This window comes from Miscanthus floridulus, chromosome 8 (genome assembly GCF_019320115.1).
Source record: "Miscanthus floridulus cultivar M001 chromosome 8, ASM1932011v1, whole genome shotgun sequence".
NCBI classification, from domain to species: domain Eukaryota; kingdom Viridiplantae; phylum Streptophyta; class Magnoliopsida; order Poales; family Poaceae; genus Miscanthus; species Miscanthus floridulus.
Window position 1 is genome coordinate 3475053 of NC_089587.1, and position 16910 is coordinate 3491962.

At 48.5% G+C, this 16910-nt stretch overlaps 1 protein-coding gene and 1 pseudogene across 3 annotated transcripts; one reads left to right on the forward strand and one right to left on the reverse strand.

The window, feature by feature from the left end:
* The first annotated feature begins 23 nt into the window (after window positions 1–23).
* On the forward strand, window positions 24–2611 carry LOC136475530 (uncharacterized). Of its 3 annotated transcripts, XR_010763204.1 has the most exons (5): window positions 24–106; window positions 1134–1400; window positions 1624–1754; window positions 1985–2047; window positions 2211–2611. XR_010763204.1 is itself a non-coding variant. In XM_066473016.1 (4 exons), exons 2-4 carry the CDS (start codon window positions 1310–1312, stop codon window positions 2343–2345), a joined length of 357 nt encoding a protein of 118 aa, XP_066329113.1. In that variant the 5' UTR covers window positions 24–106; window positions 1134–1309; the 3' UTR covers window positions 2346–2611. The 3 variants fall into 3 exon arrangements, 1 of the variants encoding a protein (XP_066329113.1); XR_010763205.1 differs by having other exon boundaries at window positions 1134–1754; XM_066473016.1 differs by lacking the exon at window positions 1985–2047.
* A 126-nt stretch (window positions 2612–2737) lies between these two features.
* On the reverse strand, window positions 2738–6168 carry LOC136475529 (MDIS1-interacting receptor like kinase 1-like; annotated as a pseudogene).
* Window positions 6169–16910: the final 10742 nt, after the last annotated feature.

A 16910-nucleotide genomic window follows, 5' to 3' on the forward strand; every position in this document is an offset into this window, starting at 1 on the left:
ATTATATGACATTACCAGGTTAGGAGAGGATTTTTGGGTGCTCTCCACAGTGAAAAGGTTGCTTAAGGAGTTTATTCGCCATGATGCTGATGGCCTTATATTTCAGGTAAGATTTGTTTTCTGTTTGTTTATTATGATATGAGGATGGTAAGGCATGTTGTTTGCTTTATATGGATCATTTATCGAGTTCTTCCATAAAGATTGATCTATCTTTATTTGGCTGCAATCTAACTAGCAAATGTGATGATTCTGGTCTACTTGGTTTTTGTGTGCAACCGGGACTCAACAGGACAAATTGCATGATTTGGGAATAGCTTATTTTATTGTAGGAATGAGCCTGATAATGGTCATATTTTCTTAGTGCTGTTTGTATTTCCAATGTGCGGTGCTATGATATGTAAAATATACACATACTTATTTGTTATTAGTGTGTCTTTCGTCTTTGTTGGGCTTACTTTGTAACGAGACATTTCTATTTCTGAGTTATGACCATGGCCATTTCCTGTTTGAAATCAGTTTTCTGTTTCTGTTGGTGGGTTGGGGGGCGTTCTTATGGGTCATGTGAGGTGTTTGCAGCAAGCTAAAACCTTTGTACACTTTACTTCTTGCTGGTCACTTGATAATTCACAGATACTTTGTTTTCCATTTTTACTTTTCACGTGTAGATGTTATGCGTCTGTTTACAAGTAGTTTGAGTTCTTTGTTTTTTTTTTTGGTGTGTACGTGTTCACTCATGGAGTTGTTGCCTACTTGTTAAGACTTGTATATAAAAAGGCGTACCCAGTGCAGAAAGCTCCTGCTCTATGCGGGGTCTGGGAAGGGTATCAATGGCAAGCCTTATCCTCGCCTGTGTAATGCGAGGAGACCGCGACTTGAACCTAGGACCTTCCGGTCACAGGCGGTAAGACTCTACCGCTTGCACCAGGCCCGCCCTTCACTTGTTAAGACTTGTATATAGCTTAGAAAATTTTGTTGTGGATGTGTAGAATCCTGGACCAAATTTTGAACAGTGCTAGATATGGAACTGCTGTCCCTTCTGTGACCTTGAACATCCATTGTAACTATGTATTCTGTGGTTATTTACTAGTACATTTTGGTTTTATTTGGCTGATATGCGTCAATTGTTCTTGCAGGGCTGGGATGATCCATATGTAACTCGTACTCATGAAGGTCTTCTAAAATGGAAGTACCCTGAGATGAATTATGTGGACTTTCTGTTTGAGGTCACCAATTTTAACTATTTGTTTTAAATGGTTTAGTCATAGTGAAGATTTTTTTTTGATATTGGTGATTTTGTTATGCCTGATTAATGCAGCTTACAAATGATAATCGTCAACTGGTCTTCCTTTATGAGAGAGGAAAAAAGAAACTTATGGATGCTGCTCGGATAGCATTTACTGGTAACATGTATTTCAATTATCATGATGACCTTGTTCGTTGTGTAGTCAGCTTATTTGTCTCTTTAAGTGCTGAACTAATATTCTTTTAACAAATTTAAAACATATTTATTTATTGGAGTATTATCTCATAACGGTATATATTTTAAATTTTTTTCTTTTATTTTTTGTAAAAGTATCCTATCCTATTTGTTTTATATTTATTGTTGTTTTGAAACTTATACAGACGATGTGGATCCATCCTCTGTCGCTGGGAGGATTGTTGAGTGTTCCTGGAATAAGGAAGAGAAGTGTTGGGCCTGTATGCGTATTAGATCTGATAAATCAACTCCAAACGACATCAACACATACCGGAAGGCTAGTTGTCATTTTCTGTTTTACTTCCTTCGTTTTATTTTCTTAAGAATATTGCTGCATGTAAATCTCATCTTGATCTTTGCTGGAAAATTTCAATGTACTCATTTGAAATATTTTTGCTGTTAGGGCAAAATCATTTTCCAAAACACAGTAGGTCTGTCACATTGGATCATAGTATTTCTGTTTGCATGGGTAGCTCTCCTTACGATCGTTCCATTTTCTGCCTTCAGAATCTTTTGTGATCCTGCTTTCTAAGACGTTCACTTCAGCAATTCTCAAAGTCAGTTACAACTGTAAGTAGTTTAGCATCATTTTTCTTTGCGGGTGGTTGATCATCATTGTTTTTTTGTGGGTTGTTGAGCATCATATTTTGCCCATGTCTAAACAAGTACTCCGTATTTGGGTGGGAAAGCGAACAACTGCAGTACTGTTACATTTTATTTGCATGATCTGCAGGTGATGAGGAGTATCACAGATAACAACATTACCAAGGAAAAGCTTCTCGAAGAGATTGATGAGATAACGCTCCTCCCGATGTATGCTGATAGGATGCATGCTCATACAAAGATGGCTCAACAATGGCGGAGATGAAGAAACCAGCCGCTAGTCTCGTTGCTGCGCTCTCCTACTGCGTCTGGCTCCTGTAGCTTTGTAATTAGTACTGTAGAGGTTTCGGTAGCCATATATGGTGGCTGACTGGGTCTGGGCAGCCAACTAATTCCTTGTAAGTATAGATTTATATATACTATTAGGGTAGAGATTAGATAGAATCCTAGGTAAGTAGGTATAAAAAGTGTTGGACGTATTCAGTTTGAGAACAGATGACAGCGAGCTTTGATCAATTGATTGGCTTGATTTGATTTCTTCGTTCTCTTTGGGGTGCTTGTATAATTAAGGAAATTTCAAAGCTTATTCAGCTGCTTACATTAATCTACAGAATCTAGAAGCTAGTTAATCTTCACAGCAAACATTTGGCTACATACAGGCTCAAGATCCTGCAGCAAAGCAAAATCTAGGTACATGAGCAAATCATTGACAGGCACTGAACACGAGGCAAAAGTAGTTGTATCGTGGCGCCGGACTAGGCGTAGTCTGAATCCGGCGTGGTGCTGAACACCGGCCTGTCCTTGTCCACCACCACGGCGGGCGCTACGGCGGCGGCGCTGGCGCCTGGCGGCGCCGCTGCTCCCGCTCTTGCGCCGTGGCTTGGCCTCGCCGAGCATAGTGATCACGTCGCGCATGGACGGTCGGTCCCGCGGCGCCCTGGCCGTGCAGAGCACGGCGATGCGCAGCACCAGCAGCATCTCCTCCCGGACGTGCGCGCACCGGCCGCCGACGTGCGGGTCCAGGTGCTCCTCCACCGTGTTGCTCCGGATCTTGTCCCGCACCCACCCCACGATGTCCTGCCCCTCGCCGAACTCCGCCTCCACCGCGCGGCGACCCGTGATGAGCTCCATCAGCACCACGCCGTAGCTGTAGATGTCGCTCTTCTGGTCCACCTTCAGCGTGTACCCGTACTCTGCAAACATTCCCATTCAGATCGTACGCGTCAGAACATACAATCGCTTCAGATCGATTCATGGATGGATGGATCAGCGATGATAGCAACCTGGCGCGATGTAGCCGTAGGAGCCAGCGATGACGGAGACGGACTCGTTGGTGCGCGCCAGTGCGCGGGCGAGGCCGAAGTCGGCGATGCGGGCCTCCATGTCGGCGTCGAGGAGGATGTTGTTGGACTTGATGTCGCGGTGGATCACCGGCGGGTGGCAGTCGTGGTGGAGGTACGCCAGCCCCTGCGCCACGCCGGCGGCGACGTCGTAGCGGGACACCCAGTCCAGCAGCGCGCGCTTCTCTGGCGGGCCGTGCAGCGCCTCCCACAGGCTGCCGTTGGGCATGAACTCGTACAGCATCATCGCGTCCGCGTCGTTGTGCACGTACCCGAGCAGCCGCACGATGTTCCGGTGCCGGAGCCGCCCCAGGAGCGCCACCTCCTTGAGCACGTCCGCGGTCACCTCGCTCGCCGAGGCGTCGCCGTCCATCGGCGCTGGCCGCCACAGCTTCTTCACGGCGATCACGGCGCGCGCGCGCGGGAGCTCCGCCCTGTACACCACCCCGGTCGCGCCCATGCCCACCACGTTCGCCTCCTTCACGCACGCCACCACGTCGGCGCTCGTGAACCCGAGCCGCTGGAACGCCGTCAGCCGCCACGGCCACGCGCCCGACTCCGCGCCGAGGCTCTCGTCGTCGTCGCAGCAACCCCCCGCGTACCACCGCCGGTACGCGTACCGCCCGCCAACCAGCGCCGTGAACGCGGCGACGACGGCGAGCATCGCTGCGAGCCAGCCCACCGCGACGCGCCTGAGGCGCGCGCTGCCGCGGGCAGCGCGCGACGCCACGCCCGTGTCGCGGCTCCCGAAGCACGGCGGGAGCACGCCGCCGCACAGCCCGGCGTTGCCCACCAGCTCGTCGGGGTTGATGGAACGCAGGACGCCGTTCCCGGGCACGGGACCCGTGAGGTTGTTGTACGAGAGGTTGAGCGTCTCCAGCGCCGGCGAGCTCCCGAAGTTCTCCGGTATGCCGCCGGTCAAGGCGTTGCTCGACAGATCAAGGATGGCCATCGCGGGCATCATGGAGAGCGCCTTGGGTATCTCGCCGGTGAGCCGGTTGTGCCTGAGGTTCAGCTTGACCAGCCTCTGGCACGACGCGAGGCTGGACGGAATCGCGCCTGCGAGTCGGTTGTTCGACAGGTCCAGCGCCGCCAGTGCCGGGCAGTCCTGGAACTGGTCTGGGAGCTCGCCGGAGATGATGTTGTCTGACGCCAAGAAGCTCTGCAGAGTCGGGATCGTGAAGAGGCTCGACGGCAGCGAGTATTGGAGGTGGTTGTGAGATAGGTCGATGAACGACAGCGACGTCGACGACGCGAGGTCGCCGGGGATCTCTCCGGACAGGTCGTTGCCTGCGAGCTCGAGCCGCTGCAGCGACGGCAGCTTGCCGAACCCGACGGGGATCGTGCCGGTGAGCCGGTTGCTCTGCATGCGCACGCGCACCAGCGACGCGCACGACGCGAGCCCGGCCGGGATCCCGCCGGTGAAGCCGTTGTTGAACATGATCAGCTTCGCGAGCGCCTTACCGTTGCAGATCCCAGCGGGCACGGGGCCGGTGAAGGAGTTCGACGACACGTCCACCCACTGCAGCGGCGAGCTCCTGCCGAGCGACGCGGGAAGCTGCCCCGTCAAGGAGTTGTTCCACAGCTCGAGCACCTCCAGGCTCGGCATGGCCCCGATGGTCGCGGGCACGGTGCCGTCGAGGTGGTTGCACATGAGGTTGAGCAGCCGGAGGTGGCTCAGCTGCGCGACCTCGTCGGGGATCGGGCCCGTGAGCGAGTTGTCGGACAGGTCAAGGAAGACGAGCGTCGAGATGTTGCCGAGCTCCGGCGGTATCTTGCCTTCGAGGTTGTTCTGGTACAGGTAAAGCGCGGTGAGCGCTGGAAGCTTGCCGAGCTCCGCTGGTATGGACCCGTCGAGGTGTCCGACGGCGAGGTCGAGGTACTGGAGGTTGGCGAGGCTGCCGAGCTCCGGCGGGATGCTTCCCTCCAGCACATTGTACCCGATGATGAGGCTCTCGAGCGACTCGAGTTCGCCGAGCTCCGCTGGGATCTTGCCGGTGATGTTGTTGCCGGAGAGGCCCAGGAACTTGAGCTTGGTGAGGCTCCGGTACGCCGCCGGGATGTCACCGCCGAAGAAGCTGCCCCTCAGGTCGACGGTCTCGAGGGACGTGGCGTTGGCGAGGTCGGCGGGGAGCGCGCCGACGAAGTTGTTGCCGGAGGCGTTGACGGTGGCGAGGTCAGCGCAGGAGCCGAGGCCGGCCGGGAACGCGCCCTCGAAGGAGTTCTGGCTCACGTCGAACACCTGGAGGTTGGACAGTGGCGCCAGGGACTTGGGCAGCGTGGTGGCGAACGCGTTGGAGGACAGGTTGAGGACGGTGAGTGACGGCAGCCGGAGCACGTCGTCCGTGACCTTGCCGCTCAGGTTCTTCCCGGAGAGGTCGAGCGCGTCGACGAGGCCGGCGGCATTGCACCGGACGCCCGTCCATCTGCAATGCGGCGAGGCCTTGGCGCCATCCGTCCAGTTGGCGAGCGCGCCCAACGAGTCAACGAAGCCCGCCATGAGAGCGAGCAGCGCTGCCCGCTCGTCGCCGCCGCCGCCGGCGGCGCCAGCTCCGGTGTACAAGATGGAGGACACTGTCACTAGCAGAACCAGTGCTGTCACTCTGGCCTCCATTAGAATCCTCTGCCACTTTCCTAGAAAGCACTTTTGGGAGCTGAAATCTATCAGCTTCTAGCTGCAGCAGGTGCCTCTGCTGCTTCTAGTGCTGCGCCATGTCAGAGGCACTGTCTGGCTTGCCTACTAGTTTGTTTGTTGACACTACTGCATCTGCAGGAATGGCAGAGGCTGCAGCTAGGTGGAAGAAGAAGAAGATGGCAGAAAAGGCTTTAAATCATCACTCTCACTAGTCCGAAGATCGGTTAAAGCATGTAATAAGATAATGGATCTTCTTGGCATTTCTTAACATGCCACCATGCTGTTTGTTTAGTGCCTGGACACCTCACCCTGCGAACGAATGTGAGCTGGGTTTTGGAGAGGGGGCATGAGAACATGGAACATGGAGGGAATGTGTTTCAAAGCCATGGCTTTTGCAGCCTGCTTTTGGGCAATGTTGGCATTCTTTAATCTTCTACTTTGTGGCAGCCCCCATCAGACCAGAGTAGATTAATTGCATTTGCATCTTCAGTTTACATTCCCTGTCATTGCAGACAGTAGAAGATTAGCTCTGCTCTAGCTTTCTGAACCTGATTGATTACTAAGGAGTACTAATCAGAGACCAACAGACCTGCTGTAAATTAGGTGTTCGTACGGCCTGTTCTTTTGGAAGCTTCTGTTATCAAGTTCTGAAACAGATCTACTCCTGCATTTTGTGTAGATGAAAGCCTAAGATTTCAACTGATCCTGATCTACTAGTACCATGCAGAAGCTAGCTCCTACTCTCTGTGGTACAGATAGGCTATCGGGGCAACAATAGCTACAGTAATTTGAGCAAAACAAACAATACTAATCCTATGTCAGTTACCAGTCAGTAGAACAGGATGCTTCCATTGCAGGCTCTAAAAGAAAAGATTTTACCCAAAGGGAGACAAGAGGGTGGAGGGGTATGTTCTTGGTGTTGTCCTGATGCAACCTATATAAACAACTAAAGAAAGTTTACCCTGCCTAAGCATATGTGCAGTGGTGCACTGCATGTGTTGAGTCTGCCCAAGTTGACCTTGTTAAAATAAAACCTGCGCTAATCATTCCTGACAGCGGGCATGCATGCCGTAGCTGCTGCTGCTGCTGTTACTGCTCTTGTCTGACAAGGGGATCCTTTGAGCATTGCTTGGCACATGTCCCCAGTAGAACGTCACCTGTCCTACATGCATCAGATGAAAAGGGAACAGAAGTAGTACTAGCAATGTAATTAAATGGGTTAATTAGCAAGTGAGTTGACACAGTTTGAAAGGCTGCTGAAACACAGTCAGAGAAAGAATAACAAGTGATTAGTGAAATTGTTAAATTGGCCTGCAAGGCTGCTATATGCACTTCTTCCGTATCTGATGATCTGAATGAATATCTGATCAAGCAATAACAGTAATAGCAAGGGACAGAAATATATACTGCATCTAGAATAACAACTGCATCAAATTATTGCAATAGGGAAATGAACAGTTCACCCAATGAACAACAGAAAACCATGTGAAAAAAAAATGTCAATCTTAGCTGCAAGCGGCTTTTTCTTGGGGCTATGTATATACACCCTAGGATGTCAACTCTATGAGCATATTTTGAAATCCTTGCTGTGTTGTTGGCATTTTTGAAGTTTAAGAAAAAACTAGGCAGAAAGGAACAGGGTGCATAAAACATTTAAGAACTAATAAGTTAAACTAGAAATGTTGTCAAGTAAGATCAAGTAAGAGTGAAAAACACTATGCACTGGTCCTTATTTAACTACACTATTCTTGCATAGCTAGGTCCCCTTATTTACTTGCCTTTTTAATGACAAAATTAAACTAAATAAGACAGCTACCTAGGCCTCATAAGTAATAACCTCCTGATTCAGCAATAATTTATACATTCATCCATACCTTTAAATACACCGATTTTGAACAGTAGCTTGGAAAGACTAATCTGAGTTTTCACCATTGAAGAATGCAGAGATCAATTGCCATGCTCTCCGATCCATAAAACAAATGAGAAGGTACATAAGGAGCAATACGTGCACCGCGAGGGTATATGAATTTGTGTATCTAGTCCAGTTTGATGTATGTGGCACAGATCAGAATGACAATATTCTCCAAAAAAATGTGCCACGACACAGCAAAACGGCTAGAAACACATCTTGATCCATCAAACAAAGTGTAATTGTGAATTTGTGGTGGCAATAATACTGATAGAAAAGCCTAATTAGCTAGGGAACAGTGGAACACAAACCAAAGGAGTTCATATATAATCATAGGGCCTAATGAGGGACAACCCTAGCAAATCAAGGTGCTAGCTTTTGCACTGCTAGCTACTAGCAAACTTTGCATGAAGGAGCAGGATATGCAGCTAGAGCTAGAGGTGCAGTGCAGGCTAATGTGTACTCTAAGATGATGGGATCATACATACATAGAATGCAATGGCGTGCGGTGCTATTTAAGCAACTGCTTGTTGTAGGCATACCAACCAAACTTAATCATGCAGCCATGAGTTTGGTGTTGGAGGAAAAGTAGTACTACTTAGTAAGAAAAAGAAAATTAAATCACCAAAGTTAGCCATGCTAGCCTGTGACATTCTCTCATCATTTTTTTGGCAGGCTTTCTCTCATCATTAGCCCGTAAGCTTCTTTGCTTGCCTGTAACCCATGCATAGCAATAGCAATTCAATCATTTTTGCACCACCGGCCAGCATCTTCCTGTGGAATCATTTCAGTTAAGCTTCATGTTTAGGCTATATATGATCGAGTTGTTAACTTGTTAGTCATGTCGTGTTGCAGCAGAAACATAGATAAAGGTGACTAATGTAAGTTGTCATTGTGTGCGACTACGTATACGTGTACGCTTGCTAATGTGTATGTTTGCAGTTTTGCACTGCATCAGTAGCATTTTGCTGTAGGTAAAGCAAGCTAGTGCGAATTTAACATAAGAGATCAGCTTAAGCTTAAGGCTAGTTCCAGTGGTGAAAGCAGTAGCATACTCATTAAGTAGATGGTACGTTGAACTTTCTGCTTACGTGGCATAGAGCTAATAAGGTTAGAAGCCATGTACAATATATCTTTAGGTCCATTGCCATAGATAGAACATATACAATAACTAATAATTGTTTAAAGTCCCTTAACAAACAGCACCATGATACAATATATGCATAGAATGAGTTGTATCGTAATTGTCTTGGAAACACTACGTGGCACGATAAACTGTGTTGCAAGCTCTTGTATCTTGGATAAATATATACATGGTTACCCGACAAGACGGCGATAAATTAAACAATGTCAAGGAGATGTCACTCACTGTCTTTAGCGCGCGCAGCTCGAGAGGAGTTTTCCACACAGCACAAAGCTACCACACCATCCATGACTCCTGTCCTATCATCTTTTGATATAAAAAGTCAAAACCCATAGAATTCCCTGAACTTCCACTCCCTGCTGGTTTCGACTACTACCTCTTCTTCTTAACTATCTAATCTCTCACCAATCATCCAGAAACAGTATCAAAAGAGTGGTTCGGCGACCTAATATAAAGCAACCGTACGGCAATATAATTAAAAAAAGATATGATCTTGATTTGATGAATTATTGATCATTAGTTGGGCTGCATATGCATGTTGCCAACGGGTGATCACTTTCATTAGTGGCAGTTTGCCACCCTTGCCTTGCCGCGGGAATCTGTTTCTTCTTCCCATGTTATGTTTGTTGCTGCTCCATCTCCAATTCTCCAGTGCAGCAGGATGCAGCCATGCATGCATTCACAAGGGTTGCAAGACTAGCTAGTTGCATGGAACATCATGTACATCTCATCTTCGGTGTCTGTCTGCTTTAGTTGGTAGGTCCGTTCAGGTTCCCTGTCTGAAAAAGTTAATTGAAATTTGGGTACATGAACATAACAAAAAGTTGAACATGAATAACAAAAAGTAGGTCCTGTATAGCATTTTTTTTGACAAAGATGTATTGTATATCATAATCTTAAAACATTGCATTGTATTGTAGATTTTTATGGGAGAAACATATGAGCTCACCCATGCATGTAGTGCATTTTCTTTGTTTTTTTTCTAAAATGAACAAAATTGTGATGAGTACTACTTACTAGTACCTGTCATATATAGAATCAAAACCGAGTATATGAAATTTTTCAGATTGCACGCTTAATTTATTTCAAAGAAACATATATGTATCCCCAAATTGTGCGATATATTATAACTGGCTTGCCCAAATAGAATCTGACTAAAACTTAGCAGAGTTTACTTATTACTATTGGCAATGGAAAGTACAGATTTATTTGAGCACAGGGAACGAATTTACATGTGAAATCAATTAGGGGGCTCTAGGCCTTTAGCTATTATTGCAGAATAAAGTTGAAACAAAACCAGAATCAATTAACATGCACAAGTAAGCAATCATGTAGAGAAACATGGAGATTAATCATGGAGAGATGGGGGAATAATATTCAGTTGGCTGGCTTAACAGCCTCACCACCGTCGCTAGCTAGCTACTAGTTGGTGGCTACTGGCTAGCTAAGCCACATGCGCACATGCGAGCCATGGATAGGCAGGCACCAACATCAAACGATAAACTGAGGCTGGCCATGTGAAACCCTCTTGCTGAGCACCTTCCAAACTAGATAGCTGCTCCATTTTTCTCTCTCCTTCACCTTTCTCTAATCATATCCTTTTATTTTATTTACGCGCAGCAATAGGATTATTATACTGTATAATATATTATTAGTCCCAGTACGTACCTCACAGGCATGGATGTCTACCTCTTCCATGTGGGGCCAACTGGACCGGGCCCGGCATGTCAGTGAGTTTGGATATGTTTGTGTATATCCTAGAATGTAATATAATGGAGATGAGCCTCACACCATTATCAAGCATGAACTTGCCCCTGTGAGTTAACATGGCCCGGCTGATGGATCCAGCTCAAGATTTAATCATGCAAACGATCCCAATATATATTCCTCACAAACGAATCTAACATATATAGTATAATAAATGTGCTCTATCATCTTTATTTCTTCTTTTATATGCATGGTTAGTTTCTTAGTGAGGCGTTTGGTGAGAGGCATGTGGATATGCATGGGTGCCATTGGCATTGTGAGGCAGGCTTCTACTTCAACATACCCCCTTCTGGATCGTACATTTTGGGAGTTGGATCGAGCTGGAGCCCAACGAAACAATAAATCAGTCAGTCATCGGCGGCACCGCGGCAGTTGGCGCTTTGGCGGCAACATGCGCATGCAAGAATCTGCAAACACGCAACTGCAACTAAAAACACACGCCATGGCGACGAAACAAACATGGAGCACGTACGACGGCTTGAAACTCAGGCACAATTAATTTGCTCCCCCAGGCTTAAGCAACATCGTCAGATTTCAGAGCTTACCCTGCAATTCAGCAGTCCATATATGATCCACCACACGGTACCAATGAACAATCTCACCCTCCATGGCTCCACTGCATGCAAGGAAACAGCCGAAATTTACTATCCTGATTTCAAACAAATTGTGTGGTCGATTGACCCATTCCATTTAGAGGACATGCTATACTCGCTCCATTCTAAAATAAGTGCGCTGTACACATCTTGTTTCTCAAAGAGTAAAACTTTTTAAAATTTGACCGCCCGTGACAGCGTCTGCAGCAGCAGTCCCGTGGCCGTCCCCATGGGATCCGGAGCTACAGCCCCTCTGCGGCCATCCACGCTGCAGCCAACGCCGAGGCCGGGCTCCGCCACCGCCCCGTCCCCCGCCGGCGACGACACCGGCCCTCGCTGCCGCGGCCAACATCAGTGTCGACCCCGCTTATGTGGGAGTGTCTCCGCAGACCCCCTCCCCGTCCCAAACGCCGCCGACGCCGGGATCCACGCTCTCACCGACCGCGGCTCCGTTCTACCCACCTTCGGGAGGACGTACGAACCGTCGTTGGTGGGTGGACGATGACGGCGAGGAGTCTGACGACGATCACCCCACAACCTACCTCGATGCTGTCCATCGTCCAATTGTGTCCCCGCCACGCACCCAGATTCATTCAATTGTGGTTCTAGGACGTGGCGGAGCGGACGTCGGACGACAGGGACATGGGCGACGCCGGTGGAATCGCAGAGGCACGGCCTACCTACTTGGCCAGTGGAGGGACACGTCCCTGCCTGCCTATGCCTCGGCCGGCGTGGATAGGTCTCCGCTCCCAATGCTGATGGGTGGCGGAAGATCCTCTCCCGGCCAGAGACGTGACCTGCGGACCCCTCGGTTGAGCCTCGCCAAGAGCAGCTCCTGCCGGCCTGGAGGATCCCCGCAGAGCTTCGCGGCAGATGTTTCAACTACCTATCCTACTCGCACAGAGTAGAGACTTGCCGGTTGCCACAACGTTGTCTACGTTGCCACGGCTTCGACCACCTCGTCAGGGACTACAAGCGGATCATGTCTACCTCAACGACGAAGGCGAAGGGTGGCATTGCTCATGGAGATGAGCCACCGGCCACCCAGCACACGCCCCATGGTGGCCCGCCGAGTTCGGTCAAGGCCGCGGGGGGCGCCGGCAGAAGACGGCGACGACGCTGGCGGCGCCAAAGCAAGCCGGTGAGCGACATTAGCATGGAAGCACCCGTCGCCTCCATCGACAATGCTACCACCTCTGCCGCTGCACACTACCTCCACGAGCCAGATCCGCTGGTGCTGGAGCTGTGCATGAGCACCGGACCACACGTGTGGGTTTACCCAATGCTGGAGGAGTTTGCCGCTCCCGCGTCGTCAGCTGGCCACCAGAAGCACCAGCGCCTGGGTGTCCGCCTGCCACGACGTCTGCTCCTCAGGATGAGGAAGCATCGCTAGTGGACACCAGTTCTCCGGCGAAGGCTTGGACGACAGGCTCGCCTCTGCTGTCGTCGGAGCAGGGGCAGCCACTAGCCACGCCACAGCGGGTGGGACACGCCGTGGAGGCCGAGGCGTGCTCCGACAAATCCCTAGGCGAGGACATGGCCACCCCTACCCTGCCACCGCGAGGGGGTAGCCCGCCATCGTGGATGACGAGGTGCGCCCACAAAGCCTCAGTGCCATCCCCCTAGCCGCGGACACGACCACACCTATCGAGGAACGCGGGAGCTCTGCCACCACAAGGTTAAAGCGGTTCACCGCAAAGATCCTACGTAAGGTGTCGTCGCCACTGCTGCCTAGATGTGGAGACACAACCAAAGTTGGCCGACTCGCAGTAGGAGGATTGCCGCTCAGGCGTTTTTCACCCGTCCCTGGCTTCGAAGCGGGGAGAGGTGCTGGTGATGAAGTGGATGGGCTACCTCGACGGGCAGACGAGGCCTTCCACGGCGTCCAAGGACGCCTATGGTAGCATCTTCGTCGACCTAGCTCAACCCCTCGCATGCTGAGGCAATGCAACAACTCTTCCTATACCCAAAAGGAGAGCGACCGAGGCACTGCGCACGCCAGCGTGTCTGATCGCTGATGATGGCTACGTAGTATGATTAGCGAGTAATAGCCCATGATCTTCTTACGCTAGGGAGGGACAGAGCCGATTGTATAATACTAACACCCCCCCCATCCTAGTGTGTCATGTCCATGACGCGTCGTTGTAATTTTCACTATTTATCGATCTTAATACAAAAATGCGCAAATATTTTACGTATTTGAGAAAAATATATAAAATAGTATCAACATTTGTATCTATATATTATGAACATATATTTCGATATCAATCTAATGATAATTTATCACACATATATTAGTATCTTTTTGAATATATCTTTTCACACGCTTAAAAAACTTTGACTCATCATAAAACCAGATGTGCATTTAATCTAGGACAAGGAAGTAGCCTTTGAGACGTGACAGAGATACCCCACGATACAGGATAGTCATCAACCAGATTGCAAGGCATACACAATCACAACGCACAGTCATACCATATGTCACAAAAATATGTTCAAATTCACGTATTTTTCTTGAGTTTGGGTCGCAATAGCTTCATAGCACACAACCCATTTTTTGGGGTGTTTCGTGCCCATAAACAACTTCCATGCATAACCATTGGCTGTTAACTCATCATTTCTTTAGGGCGTGGGTGCGTGCGACGAGTACCACTAGCTGCGCGACAGCCGATGTAACTACTCCTCTCTCTTCTTCATGGTGTGAAAGGGGGTGCACTACCTACGCAACGGCTGACGTAACTACTCTCTATTCTTCCTTGTGTGCAACGGTGGAACCAGGGGGTGCTACCCACCCACCCACCCATCGCTAAGAAATTTATTGACACCCTGAGCAAAAAAAAAACCTTTTTTAGTAGAGGCGATTCAATCAAAAGTCGCCTCTAAAAATGGTTCCCAAGCCGCCCCCCTCAACAAAATGATTTTTAGAGGCGGGTTGGAAAATGCTCCTATCTTCAGAGGAGGCTCGATCTACTACCTTTTCCAAAAATAGATGGAACACAGTAAAAATAATAGCTCTTCTTCTCTAAAAAAATCATAGCTTTTTCAAACAAAGTTGCATGAAGACAAACTTTTTACTAAAGTTATATCTATCTACAAATTTGTAGTCGACAACTTTTCATTTGAAATCACTTAAATACCACAGATTCTGTTTGAAGTTATGACATTTTAAAATTCATTTTTTTTGAGTTTTTTAAATGACCTTGAATGGAGAAACGACCAAAATCAAAGTTATAGATTTCGAAAAAATATAAACATTTTAGTTGAGAACTTTTTTATTTGAAATAATCTATGGTCCTAATTTTTTTGAGTTTTTATTTGAAATATATATAGCTTTTTTTAGAGGAATTTGAAATATATATAGCTAATAAAAAATCTAGTCTAGACAATCAAAACTGGTCCAAATTCTCTTGAGCTCACAGTCCAGTTACAATGGTACGTAGTTCGTTCACCTAGCAGCCCAGTGAACTCGGCCTGCCACAGCCCACAGACGCCGCACGCACGCTTACGATAGGACTCAAATTCGTTAGGGCCTCGCTAAAGCTGGCCTAGTGGGCTCCGATCGCTTCTTGGCCCAGCGCAATTATTTTCTGCTTCTTTACGTCCCTACCTGCTGAGCCTTTAAATGGCAAATCATCAATTAAAATGACGAGGGAGGCGAGGATGGGCTAATTAGAAGATAAGGAACAGCTTTTTTCTGTAGAAAATTTTTAAATGTTGAGATAGAAACCATACACCAACAAAACTACAAAAAAAAAAAAAATCACTGCATCAGTTTCATTCGGTCCGGTAGTTCCTCATTACTAGCAATATATTTAGCAATGGTAGTGCTAGCGTCCGAACGTCCGGATGGCGTCTGCGCCTGCACCCCGTTCCCTACCGCGACGCACCCAGCTCCCTCCGCCCGCGTCCATCCCGCTCCGGAGGTGGCGTCCATCCAGACGGAGCTCCCGCGCTTGTGCCCCATGCCCACCTCGCTCAGGTCGAGCTCGAACTACCACGGCGAGTTGGAGAGAAGAGAAGGGAAGGGAGCGAGAGGAGACGAGAGGAGAGGGCAAGGTGCGCCGCGCGAGGAAGGCGCAAGGTAGAAGTCGAAGCCTTGCGACATATCGCTCTTTGCCAGCCACCGGTGCCATGCAACACCCGATCTACTTTTTAAACATCCAGATAAAACATATGCAATATACATTTATAGACAGATGAAACACTGAAAACATGTGTGTATAGCCATTGCAACACCAGATCAACTTTTGAAATATCCAGATGAAACAGTTGAAACAAACGTCTGAAACACATGAAACATAGGCTTGCAACATGTATATATTGCCATTGCAACATCCTAGATCGATTTCTGCAATATTCAAATGAAACACTTGAAATTTGAGTCTGAAACGTCTGAAACACTTGAAACACGGCATCGTCGGCGGCCATGGCCTACCTGGTGGGGGACTGCGGTAGCCAGCAAGCTTTGGAGAATGAGGATGATGACCCCAACCTCAATCGCAAGCGCTGTCACGTGTCCTCGCACCACGACCGTCAGGACGCGGAGCCGGAGGCGGTGCCCACTACTAGGACCAGGAGGGGGCATGGGGACTGAGCAGCAGTGGCTCGATGACGAGATGGAGCGCCGCCGCATCCGCATCAAGGACTGGCTGGAGAAGCCGTCGCGAGTAGCAAGGTGCCACTGGGCCTGGGCCTAAGACGGGCAATGGTGCCGGGGCGGGGAAGAAATAAATGGACCTTGGAGGTGAGGAATCTAATGAGGAAGAGGATGGCATGGATTTGGGCGGAAGAGATAAGCGTAGTGGAGTTTTTTTAGAGAGAGATAGCGCTAGAGCGGATCGATGAGTGGAGGAGCAGAAGGGATAAGCACAAAAGATTTTTTATTTGAGAGAGAGAGAGAGAGTGTGGCAGACCGGATGAGTGGAGGAGCCACGTCCAGACGGAACGGGCAACCATGGCCAAGTATTATCGATTTAGCAAAGCACGGGCATTTTCCCTAGCTAGCCCCTCATAATATTTGTGATAGATATAGATATATTAAATACAGGTAGAGAAGACAAAAGAGAGAGAAGAGAATAGGTAGATAATAATAAGATGACAATTATATTAAGGAGCTATGTAAGGAAGGAAATCATCACTGCCTAGTGATTCACTCGGAGCAAAATAATTGGGGACAACATTGTAATATACTAGGTAGCGTGCCCGTGCGTTGCTACGAGATAACTAACAATTTATATTAAAAACACACGGATCGCACGATAAGATAACAATACTGTTAAATTAAATACCAATGTTAAAGTAACATTTAATCCAAAAAGCAAAGTTTATGAATTTAACACAGTCACGGAGTGCGCGGCGTCACAAGCTCACAAACTCTAGAGCTTCCAGAGATTGGGTCGAATTCAACCTAGAGCCATGGAATCCTGCATCTTTTCCTGGACG

What these genes read in the sequence shown, in the direction of transcription:
- LOC136475530 (XM_066473016.1), top strand. Translation starts at nt 1,310, where the DNA reads ATGCAGCTTACAAATGATAATCGTCAACTGGTCTTCCTTTATGAGAGA. An exon ending in TGCTCGGATAGCATTTACTG is followed by an intron (nt 1,401 to 1,623) that starts GTAACATGTATT and finishes AAACTTATACAG; the next exon opens with ACGATGTGGATCCATCCTCT. An exon ending in ACATCAACACATACCGGAAG is followed by an intron (nt 1,755 to 2,210) that starts GCTAGTTGTCAT and finishes CATGATCTGCAG; the next exon opens with GTGATGAGGAGTATCACAGA.